Below are 12162 nucleotides of genomic sequence, written 5' to 3' on the forward strand. Positions count from 1 at the left end.
TTAGGCAAAATGCCTCGTATAAAAACTTTATTCTTTTTAAATATTTAAAAAAATGTTAGAACATGTTTTTGATAATAAAATTTCACATTTATAGTAATCAGTATACAAGTGAGAATTCAGTTTAAGATGTACGAAAATTAAATATTTGCCGCAGCATGGCATAGATAATACCACTAATGGCGCGGTACAAGATGGCTGAACTACCTCAGACCCACATAATGTATAAGACTATGTGGAGCATTCGGTATACTTCCAGTGAGACTTCAATAAAGCCAACATCAGAATACAGATATATATCTCGATTTCTTTTCGTCACTTTTCTGATGCATGCGCATTGCGCTCCAGCGAACATAAAAGAGATGAAGCTATATACTTTCCATATATCTCCATCCTTCTATCTCGGCTTCAGCACGCAGTTCCGGTGCCCCATATAATATTATACATGTATGCTCAAACTCCTCCCCCTACAGCTTCAAACCCCGCATCGATATGTTTACTTTTCGTGCCATCTGTTAGGTCCATGGTAGTCGCTACATCTTACTCATAATATGCACAAATGCAGTACTTTGAAAAAGTACTGGGTCACATATTAGAACTTGACATTTTATCAAAGATATAATTACCACCGCATTTAAATAGATTTGGAAAGAATAATATGTATTTATGTATGTATACAGGGTGATTAGTTTAACTGGAAATCCTCCGAGTGTTGGCGACATTTATTCTAAATGCTGTTAGCATTGTAAATCTAAGTATTACCAATACTCACTAGAGGGTTTCCATTTAAACTGATCATCCTGTATATGATTATTCTCTTTATCGATCCATTGCATTTGGCAGAACTCACTCTACAAATTCTACATACAGGCCTGTCAAATTTGCTTAGTTGGTGTACTAATTGCTTTCTGAAAAATCAAAGCTTGAACTATACATAAATGTGTTATTTTTAAGATTTCATACTTAACATTTATTTCTTTGTAACAATTCTCATAATATAGATAGGTATTGTATTTTAATACATCGCTCATTTTCTGCAATAATAACATAATTTAAAAAACAACCGTTTCTGAATTATTAATAATTACTGCACTCACTATATATGTATATGTAGGTGCATTGAAATTATAATACTTAAACAAATTTCAAGAATATTATCAGTAAGGTAGACAAACATGTTGAACTACCATATGCACGATTATATTAAATAAATACGATAGAACATACTGTAATATGAAATTTTATTTATTATTTTATAAAAATAACAATATGAAATAGCAATGGTTCAAGTTGCACCAAAATCAATTTTGAGAAAGAACATGAAAGAGAAAAGACTAAAAGCGCGCAGCAACAACATCGCGCAGGCTTCAAATGTTCGTAGCATTATGGAAGACAATCTTCATACTAGTATCGTAGATTCGTATAACGTACGTACAGACCTCTACAGTACGAATTCATAATACAATTGTTCTGAGAATCTACTATAGAAAGTACTTTTCTTTCACTTGTTTATCATTGTTTGTGTACTACAGTTATTATACGTTTATTATAAGTGCGTGCAATATACGAGTGTGTGTTACAGTACATAAAACATACTTTGGTTACTAGTTCTAATAGAATAAGCATTAAAAATCCATTCTATTATAAACCCTCTTAATCCGAGAGATAAACAAGATTATCCAAAAATTTATTTACTTCCTCGATGGCAGATCACGACAACATTTACGACGACGAGGTAATTAGTTAATCCAATATTGTCTAAATTTACTTTTTGATGACATTTGTGTGTTTTTAAAGGCATGTGAGGTACATGTGTTGTTTCAGTGTTCATGGATTATGATAAAAAAAAGAAATTAAATTAAGAAACAAGTATTTCATGGAGGGAAATGTATTATTTGTACAGTAAATGTGTTTTCAAACATTGTAAAAAAGTCCTGTGTGTGATAATACTATACAGTTATAAAAGTTTATTGCAAGTTTTATTTCTTTATGGGGTTCTTCACTACAATTGTGAGCATTTAAAAATTTGAATTAGAAACATGAAATATTTGTTTCAAGAATTTTTACTTTTCTTAATGAAAAATTATTTTATTAATACTTTCTCATAATTGTATTCAACAAAGTCAATAATAGTTGTTCCAGTAATACCTGTAAAATGTAAATACAAAAAATTGCATTTAAAAATACTTAAGGAAAAGTAATACTTGTAAACGTTTTTATTCATGATTAGTGTTTTAAATCAAATGATAACAAAAGATGAAAATTTGAGCAAGATATACATATTTATAGACTCTTACTATAAATTAGGAGAATATTATTTATCATTTTCGTTCAAAATAAAAATAAACATTGTATACATATGTATATTTATACATATATAATTGGTACTTCTACTTGTAAGACCATATATGTATATGTATATGTATATACCCATATGTACAATTACACGTTATAAAATAAATTGAAAGAAATATACAAATGTTGATGTAATAAATATGCTATGTAAAGTTGTATATATTTTATTCATATAAATGCTAACAAATTTTGTATAAAATAAGAAATACTGTGGATACTACTAATGCATTATACCAATACGAATATTGACAATACATATTACCGTCTTATAATCCCAAACAAAGGGTAATTAATGATATCGTTAATCATATGTGGGCACTTTACCACTTTATCCAGTTACAAATTAATATTATAAAAAGTTGTTGGAGTTCTTTTAGCAATTCTAGCTAAAACTTTTCGCTCTTCTTTCTTATATCTTTATAATTTATTATTAACCTGAGTGTATTCTTAAATATACCTGTAAGATCACAACATCAATTTCTGAATAGCTGTAGTAATCATTAGGAAGAATTAATAGTCCTATAGATAGTGATTCTCAATTCATTTTTTTTTATTTTGTTGTGTAAATATTGAATAACTACGTATACATTCATATATTTTTAGTAAGAAATATGATGCACATATCGAGCAGTTGGCAGTAGTATTATTAATCTATTTATTGTGTAGACAATTTTATACAAAATAAAATTTATTAAATTTGATTTTTATACTATCTATAAATTATACGTTACACAAATTTATTTATAATAATATTTACATTTTCTAATGAAACAACTTCAGTATGCAAAATTCAGATAAAACTTTTTCATGTTTTATCATACAATATGTTGCTGCTTTATTTAACAAAATCAGTATTGTAAACAAACTGTAATAATGTCACTGAACAAATATTAAATAGTGTTAAATGACATTATGACAATGACAATATGAAACATTTCTAAATTGGGAATGTTTCAGGAACTTTGAAAGTTATTTTAATCTTTTTGGTTGGAATCACCAAACCAGTTAAACTTGTTTATACAGATCTTCAAATACATGTTAAAATAAAAATATGGAAAAAATATAGAATGGTATACATGGGAGAAATAGGGAGAGTCGTAAGCACCAAGACTCAGCGAACATGAAACTGCATCAGATAGAACTATTTACAGTTAGATGTAACAGAATAGCAGAAGAGTACAGGTCATAGGTATTTTTCCCATAGCTATACAGAGAATCCTTAGAAATAATGAAACATCTGAACAACAATGATGCTGGCTATAAGGTCAATACCATTTGGAACATATTACTTCCAGCTGCTAATTGTTCAGTTGACTAATTCAAGGTGGTTTGATGCTCAATAATCTATTTAGTTTAGACTAATAATGTTTAGACTACACAGTGAGATAATAAGAATTACCAATTGAAGTAGCTCATTATTTATTTACTTTATTCAAAAATGTTTTAAATGAAATTTATTATATTCAAGAGACTCATTGAAGGAATGTACAATACTGCCCTGCAAAAGGGCTATACATCAGGACTGTCCACAGTTGTTTTATGGGACTGGTATATCATTTTTTTTGTCTTTCATTAGCATGGCACACAGTGGGTCGAATCGTAAATTTTAATGACATTTTGGCAAAAAATGAATTTTTGTATATCTATATCTATTCAATTTGTATTGTTTCTTAAAGGTCTATGAACCACTAAAATAACAGAATTATTAAGATTAAATAGATTTTGTAGTTGAAATGAACATTTAAAGTTGAGCATTTTAAAGACTGCATTAAAGACTGCATTTGTGTAACAAAAATGTTGTAGTTCCTTAAAAGGGGTGGTTCAGGAAGTGATTTGAAACAACTTTTTCTTTAGCGAAAATGTTAGATGAGGCTTCGTTAACGAATTATTAATGAAAAACACCGGCCAATGAGAGCGCGAGTTTGCTGCCCGAGCAGCCGCGGTAGCGTTGGGTACGTGCTAGGCGCTACGGTTGTACTCCGAACAAGAAAGTTGGCGTGCATCGAAGGAAATAGCATTAGTATGAAAACTGAAAGCGACATAACAAATAATACCGAGTCCTTTTTTTGTTTATCACTTGAAATGAATAATTAATTAAAATCGAGGAAAACTGCGTACAACGTAAAAATATGAATACACAATTTTTTGTTTAAGGAGAATCAAGAATACATAATAATTACTTGATGTGAGAGGACAAGGAATACGTAAATTTCTTATTCGCAAAACGTATAAACGAAAAAACAATGCAACAAAAGATGAACGGAGAATTGAAGAATTAATATTGAAGATAAAAACGTTGAAAGTAGTATACGTTGGATTTAAAAAATAATAATCATTAATGAATTAAATGCAATTCACCTGTAGTTTGTAAACCTGTGTCACTGATTTATGCTAGTGTAACGTCCCTAAAGCGATGCTACGTTGTCCACGGAAGAGCGGCTTTCCAATGGACGAAAGGTGGGGATTCTTGTGGTGTGCGGTTAAGGAGTTGAAATCCAAAGCTTAGATCTTTCTTAACAAAATTTATTTAATAAAAACCTATTCCAATCTTAACTGCAATACAACAACTAATACCTACTCTAACTTGCAAGGAAAGTTCAGTGAGTGTTACTCGCCGATTTTAATGAAACTTTGTATAATTATTCTATGGTCCTACCTAAGAATTTTGTCGTATAAAGTAGCTGCCTGTACGCACCTTTAAGGAAGAAAATAACCCTTTAATTCAAGTCGCCCTTTTCATTTCGGTGTTTATAGCTCACAAAATGTAAGCGCTATAAAAAATTGTTGCATACAAAAGTTCCACAGTTTTTCAAAACCTATAAGATGGCTTTAAAAAAATTTTGAAAAAAGGAATTGTTTATAAAAATTCAATTTTACCCCCGTTTTTTTGCAAGAGTGCACCTGTTTAGAGGTTACGCAAATCTAAGTCTGTAAAGGAGCATCGAATACTTTGGATCTCTGGAAAACGGTCGCTACCTCTAAAGGAGCGGTCTCAATCTCTGGATGAGTACCTCAGCTGCCTCTCAGATCCTCGTGTTCTCGCAACTCGATGCCAGAGAGAAGTGTGTCTTGCTGCTTTCGCAGCTCCTTATATACCCACCAGCCGGAGTTCGCTCATGCGTAATGTCTTATTTCTAATGGCGCACTTATTCTAATTGTAAATGAAAACGTACGACATACGTTATATTTATATTAAAATATAATTGAAACCTGTAGTATATGACATGAAATAAAGTACCAAAATATCAATTGAGTATTTAACCTAATAGAATATGCTTTCATAAATAATAGGACAATATTAATAGAAAGACAGAAGAATAAATACGACGACAGAGAGAGAGATGGCGAATGTTAGAGAGAGATAGAGTAAGATTATGATGGAGTAGGCCGTAGGAAGTTACACCACCCCCATTACGGAATTTTTCGTTCTTGGGAGATCCAATCTTGATTTGGATTTGATCCATTGGGCCTTTAGTTCCCTTGGGATCTAAGGTATTTCCTTTTTTCTCCAAGCTTGGCTGGGTTTTTCTTAGTGGTTTCGTGCATTTGGTACACCTGCAGTTTGTGGAGAAATTCGGTGGGTCTGCGGCTCCGGTACCGAATAGGCTTCCAATTTGCCATAACTTTTGTCGAGGGTCACTTTGTGGCAAATTCTTATAGATTTCCCACTCTGGTTCTTGCACATCTATTGGCGTAAGTCGGTATGGGATTGTGGTTTCCGGGAGGGGTCCAGGGTCAAGGGTTATTGGCCGCGTTGAGACGGTTGGGAGGGACCAGGATTCTTCTTTTATTTGATCGTGGACGACTGTGGAGTCTTCTGAAGTGAAGGCTGGTACGGCCCCTGTGAGCAGCTGGGTCGGAACGGCTGGAATGCCCTGCGCTGGGGTGCGTACTGGACCGGCTACAGCGCCCTCTTGAATGATTGCATCATCGCGTAGACTTAGGGCTGGTGCGACTTCTGGAAGAGAGGTCGTAGGACCCGGAGCACTCTCCGGGAAGGAGATCGGTGTCCTTCACGTCGGAGCGAGGTCTGTTGCGTCTATAGCGCTCTCGTGGCGGGAGCCTGGGACCTTCCTTGCTATAACCAGCGTGGTTCCTGGGACGACTGGAATATTGCTCCGGACAGTCGGCTTTGGCTGTGTTTCCCAGTGTGGTTTGTGCTACTTCTTTTGTCTCGCTGTTGCAACTTGTTGCACTTCGTTGCATGCTATGGCGTCAATAATGGCTTCCTATTTTATCTTAATATATGCATTTTAGGATAGATGGGCTTTCCTAATTCTGTCCGTATGGATAACCTTAAATTTTTTTCGGTCAAATAGAGATTTTTACATTATTATTATCTAGAATTTCAAAGACCCGGTAAGGAGCATTATATAATTTTCAACTTTGTAGATTATAGGATTAATTTTTCTGTTATAGTAGTATTTTTGTCTATGCTTTGATTGTTCGAGATTGTCTCGTGCCAATTCTCAGAGGGCATGTGATTTACAAATCATATTGTCTACATAATCTGAATAAGTGCCTAGATTATCATTTAAAACAATACTTGAAATTCGATATTGCTTGATGTGAAATGTTTGTGCAAATCTCTTCATAATGGAGCCTGTGAAATTAGTGCCCTGATCGGTTAGTATTGCATTTGGGTTACCAAATTTGCATATAAAGTGCTCGGTGAACGCCTTCGCAACGTCTTCGGATGTGGTCGCCATTAATGGGACTGCAAGGGAGTATTTTGTGAGGTTATCTTGAATTGTCAGAATATGACTATGATTTCCTTCTGTGTAGGGATGTGGTCCTAAGACATCGATGGAGATTTTATCAAATGCATTCACAGGTGTGTCTGTTATTGTCATTGGTTCCTTGTTTTTTTGGTCTAACTAATTTATTTCTTTGACATTGCAGGCAAGTTCTGATAAAATTTGTGATATCGTATTTCATGTTTTTCCAGTAATATTGGCTTCTAATGCAATGGTAAGCTTTCTTAATGCCTTTGTGGCCTCCTATTGGTGATTCATGATTCTCCTTCATGAGTTGCAGGCAGTCCTGCTGTGGGGGTGTCCGAATCCGATACCTTTATAAAAAGTGAACTTAATATTCGTTTTCAAAAAATTTAACTGGACTAAATTTTGTAATTTATTCCATGGAATTCTCCTTTTTTCTCCTGACATGCATGCTTACATTATGTTTTCCTGTTGCAGCTTGATTTTTAATGCTTTTTACACTATATCCTTCTGAGGGACTGCTGTTAGTGACTATGTCGGAGACAGTGTTTCGGCCTCTTCTTAATTCTACTATTTTTCCTGCTTGCTGTGGTTTGCATGGTTCGATTTTTTTCTGTCTTATTAACTCTTCTCCCAATATTCCAAATGGTTGACCATCCTCATTAATGAATATTATTATTGTCTCCTACCTCATCCATAGATAATAATCATTGGACTCTTCAATGTTAACTTATACACGCACGTTACTAACAATTTTTTATTTCCTCTGCATTTCCTTTGTTGGTCTCTCCTGCACTGGTCCGTTGACTTGAGGATACGATCTGGGGGTAAGTATTCTCTGCTCTCTCTTGCTGATTCCTATAGGGGATATGGGGGCTATTAATGTACCACTAGAGTCTGATATTGGTTCCATTTTACGCGCGGTAAGTGTTGCTTCGCTGGAACTTGTACTGCTACTAGTTTTAGAAGCCGAATTTATTTTTTGTGGATCTCTGAATTTGTGTTTAGGGACTATCATTTCCTCATCAGTTTCCATAATTTCAGTCCAGTCTGTGGGTTTTGGTTTCTGGATATGCTTAGGGGAAGTAGGTTTAACAGGGGCTTGGGAAGGAGGAAATTTTGGGGTTTCATGAACTTCTACTTAGATTGTACGTTTTTTGGGTTCAGGCTGATTGGAGGGGGAAGTTTTGTAGTCCATTTCCTTTTCAATTTCTTTTTCCCATTGACTTCTGTCTCTGTTTCATAATTCCTATCACTTGAATACATTTTTGCTTGTTTCTTTGGAACTGGGTTCCCAGATGCTGAGGTTGTGGTGCTTCTGTGGCATGTTGGGAATTGGTGATACACTTTCTTCCTCTTGTAGTCTTCAGGGCCGGAGCTGGAGCCGGAGGGGTTCTGTACTGATGAAATTCTTTTTTCCTCTTGAATTCATTCGAATCTGGACTTGAGTGGAGGATTGCTCGTTTTACATAGACAGGAAGTGAGGTTGGATTTGTGAATAGGGCGTCAGCGTTTGTATTATATTTGCCGCGTTTATAGATAATTTTGAAGTCATACTCGGCTAATTTTAGTTTCCGACGCATTAGTCGTGACGTTGGATTGTCTAGATTTTGTAGCTATTCTAGTGGTTTGTGGTCCGTAATGAGGAGGAATTTCTTACCGTATACATAAGGCTTGAAATGATGTACAGCGTACACTACTGCCAGTAATTCGTGTTTGGACGTCGTTCAGGACTCTGGATGCATATGCTATGGGAAGGTCCTTGCCAATTTCTCCCTGGCTGAGAACAGCACCTACAGCAAAGCCAGATGCATCAGTCGTGATGTTGAATGTTTTATTAACATCAGGGTATTGTAAGATGGACTTCGTATAAAGGGCCTCTTGTAAAATTTCTAATGCTTTCTGCTGGTTTCCTGTCCATTCAAGAGTATAATCTTTTTTTGTTATGTTTGTTAGGGGTTTTGCAATTTTAGAGAAAGTCTTGATGAATTGCCGATAGTATCTGCATAGTCCCAAGAACTGTTTCACATTTTTCTGTGTTTTGGGAATTGGAAAGTTTTTCACGGCCTCACGTTTTTTCGGATCAGGCTTGACGCATTTTCGCTTATTATATGCCCTAGATATGTGACTTCTTTCTTCAAGACTCGCATTTATCTTGTTGTAAGGAGAGGTTGGATTCTTTTAAGAGTTTCATTAATTTCTTAAATTTGATTGCAGGTTCAGCGAGTGAACTCGTATAGAGAACAATGTCGGCAACATATAGTAGTAGTTATACTCCTTGTAAACTTATTAGGACTTCATCCATTAGCCTCTGAAAGGTTGCAAGGGAATTGTTGAGTCCAAAGGGCATTCGTTCGTATTCCTATTCCCCGAAAGTGGTAGAGAAGGCAGTTTTGTGCCGGTCCTTAGAGTGCATGGGTATTTGGTGCAATCTAGAATCTAAATCAAATACAGAGAAGTATTTGGCACTTCCTAATTAATCCAGTATGTCCGCAATATTCGGAAGTGGATAACCGTCTCCCATGGTTAATTGGTTAAGTTTCCTGAAGTCGATAACCATTCTCCACTTCCTTTTCCCTTGGGTATCTTCTTCTTCGGAACGATCCGGACAGGGGAATTGTATAGGGAGGAAGAGGATCTAATTATTCTTTTTTCAAGGATATACTGGATCAGTTAGGAAGTGCCAAATACTTCTCTGTATTTGATTTAGCTTCCGGATTACACCAAATACCCATGCACCCTGCGGACCGGCACAAAGCTGCCTTCCCCACCACTTCTAGGATATCATTCACTTGATTTTTGATTTCCTGCTTGTATTAAGGAGATATTATGAAGGAGTATTAAGATATTAAGGAGTGTAACGGGTATTGCTTGACGTGTATGGACATTTCGTTCTTAGTAATTATTCTGTAGTACACCTTATTTGTGGCTTGTAGCTTTTCTACAGGAACTAAGTATCTATCTACATGTTGCTTTACCAAGAGTTCTACACTGGCTTTTTCTTCAGGGTTCAGGTGAATCAGGCGCATGTGTTAGAGTACCTTGTAAGCTCGACGTGGGTCTTCATATTTTCCTGGGGAGTTTTCAACTGAAGGTGCCACTTCGAGAGGTTGTAACTCAACCGTGGGCACAGGAATTTTGATATCTTCAGTTGAGGAGTTAATAGCGAAGAGATAGGCGGTCGTTGTAGTTGGTTACTACCGCATTTCCCATATAGACGTTGGGGTGCATATTCATTCTGGGAATGCACTCTGTGGTTACTTGTAGATTAGTAACATGTACATTGATTTGGATTCTTGTTCTTACAGGAATTGTAATAGTTTCTAGATCTGCAAAAGGTAAGACATCACTCCTTATCATTATTGCAGATTTTGTGTAATCGATGATAGCCTTGTTATTTCCAAAAAATTCAGTTCTCAGTATGCCGTCCTGTGATATGGGAAGGTTTTCGATCATATGGAAGGTGATTTCCGTATTTAGAACCTTTACTTTTATGTGCCCTAAGGTAGTGAGTCGTCCTTTCGTAATTCCATTAACACGTTTCGTGCCACGATAATTTTTAAAGACTTTGCATTCAGGCCACGTGGGGCGTATAGTACCCACACTTTAAAGATTAAAAAAAGTAGTTTAAGACGTATGCCTTACATTTTTTCAATATTAGAAAGTTATAATTAGCAGGAAAAAGATATAAATTTTAATATGCATTAGACAACAAAGCAATAAATTTAATTTTTAAGGAATTATTTTAACAAACACATGGTCAAACGTTTATTCTACCAAACGGAGTTGCAAGTTCCTACATAACCATTTTAATAAAGTCCAATTGCATAAAAAATAAAGCATTTTATTTCAAATATGTTTAATATTACTACCTACAAATTTATTTATAATTATAAAGGCATATTGCGGTGAACCTTGTTGAAACATTGCAGACATAAATGAAACTTGTTTGGACAACCATCACAAAATATTACAACTTTTATAGTACAATTTTTTGCTGATTTCGAGCCAAACTTTTTAACATTACTTTCATAACAAATTACATAACATGTTAACATAATAATGACTGCGTTCCTTAACGGAACGTGTTAAGATCGAAAATGAGGTTGGTTGATATGGGGCATAGGGAGAGATGGTAGACTTCTGTAGGAATATCGTGTTCTGGAAAAATTAAAGCACGGACTTAAAAATCAACAAAATAGATTTATTTAAGTCGCGTTGAACGTGGGACTTGCAAGGCGTGTTACTCAAGTCAACACTCAAGTCGAACTCCTCGGCAACACGATTCTCTTTTCTCTTAACCCTGGACGACCAGGTCAAATTCCTAAAAATGACGTACTGGTGGGAGTAATGGTACCCCTTAGCGACAGCGCGGAATCTCCTGACCTGGCGGAAAAACAGGCTCTCGGAAATACCGTTCGGAGGTCGATCGCCAAAGGTCATAAAACATCTGTTTGGCAAATGTGACCATTGCCTGCGACGATGAACAAATTTCTCCGCTACGCTGTCCACAGGTACCCCCACAGTACCCCCTCACCAGTGTAACGTCCCTAAAGCGATGCTACGTTGTCCATGGAAGAGCGGCTTTCCGATGGACGAAAAGTGGGGTTCGTGTGGCGTGCGGTTAAGGAATTAAAATCCAAAGCTTAGATCTTTCTTGACAATAATTTATTCAGTAAAACCCTATTCTAATTCTAACGTAAATACAATACTAATGCCTATTCTAATTTGTACGGTTCGCGCTTTCGTCTCGCGAATCTCGGGTTGTCACTCGCCAAGTTAATATTGAGTAACTGTTTCAAATTACTTCGGATAGTCCTCGACGATAAAGTGTAAAATGACTAAAATGGAAGAGTCCGATTCTATGACTCGTTAGGTTAAAAAATCGACAAGTCCGAACGATGACTTGCGATCCCCTGTCGTTACGTTTAGAAATCAACTCGTCCGAATGACGACGTTTTATCTTCCGTTTTATTTTTCGGAGTTCGCTCTTCATCCCCTTACAACCCCCAAAACGCGCGACTCTAAGGGCGTCACCGATTTTGCACGATGAAACAAAAATCGATATTGATTGGCCTTCGACCGAAAG

The 12162-nt window shown here is 35.7% G+C and overlaps 1 protein-coding gene across 2 annotated transcripts in view; it reads left to right on the forward strand.

Moving 5' to 3' along the window:
* Positions 1 to 1429: 1429 nt before the first annotated feature.
* The window catches only part of Dpp10 (Dipeptidyl peptidase 10), a 289344-nt gene continuing 278611 nt past the window's right edge, over positions 1430 to 12162 (forward strand). For both annotated transcript variants that reach the window (XM_076391730.1, XM_076391731.1), the window contains exon 1: positions 1430 to 1732. In XM_076391730.1, coding sequence (XP_076247845.1) covers positions 1700 to 1732 — 33 coding nt within the window. In that variant the 5' untranslated portion in view covers positions 1430 to 1699. The remainder of the gene's footprint in view (positions 1733 to 12162) is intronic.

The sequence above is a fragment of the Calliopsis andreniformis genome, unplaced genomic scaffold, assembly GCF_051401765.1.
Source record: "Calliopsis andreniformis isolate RMS-2024a unplaced genomic scaffold, iyCalAndr_principal scaffold0048, whole genome shotgun sequence".
Lineage (NCBI taxonomy): Eukaryota > Metazoa > Arthropoda > Insecta > Hymenoptera > Andrenidae > Calliopsis > Calliopsis andreniformis.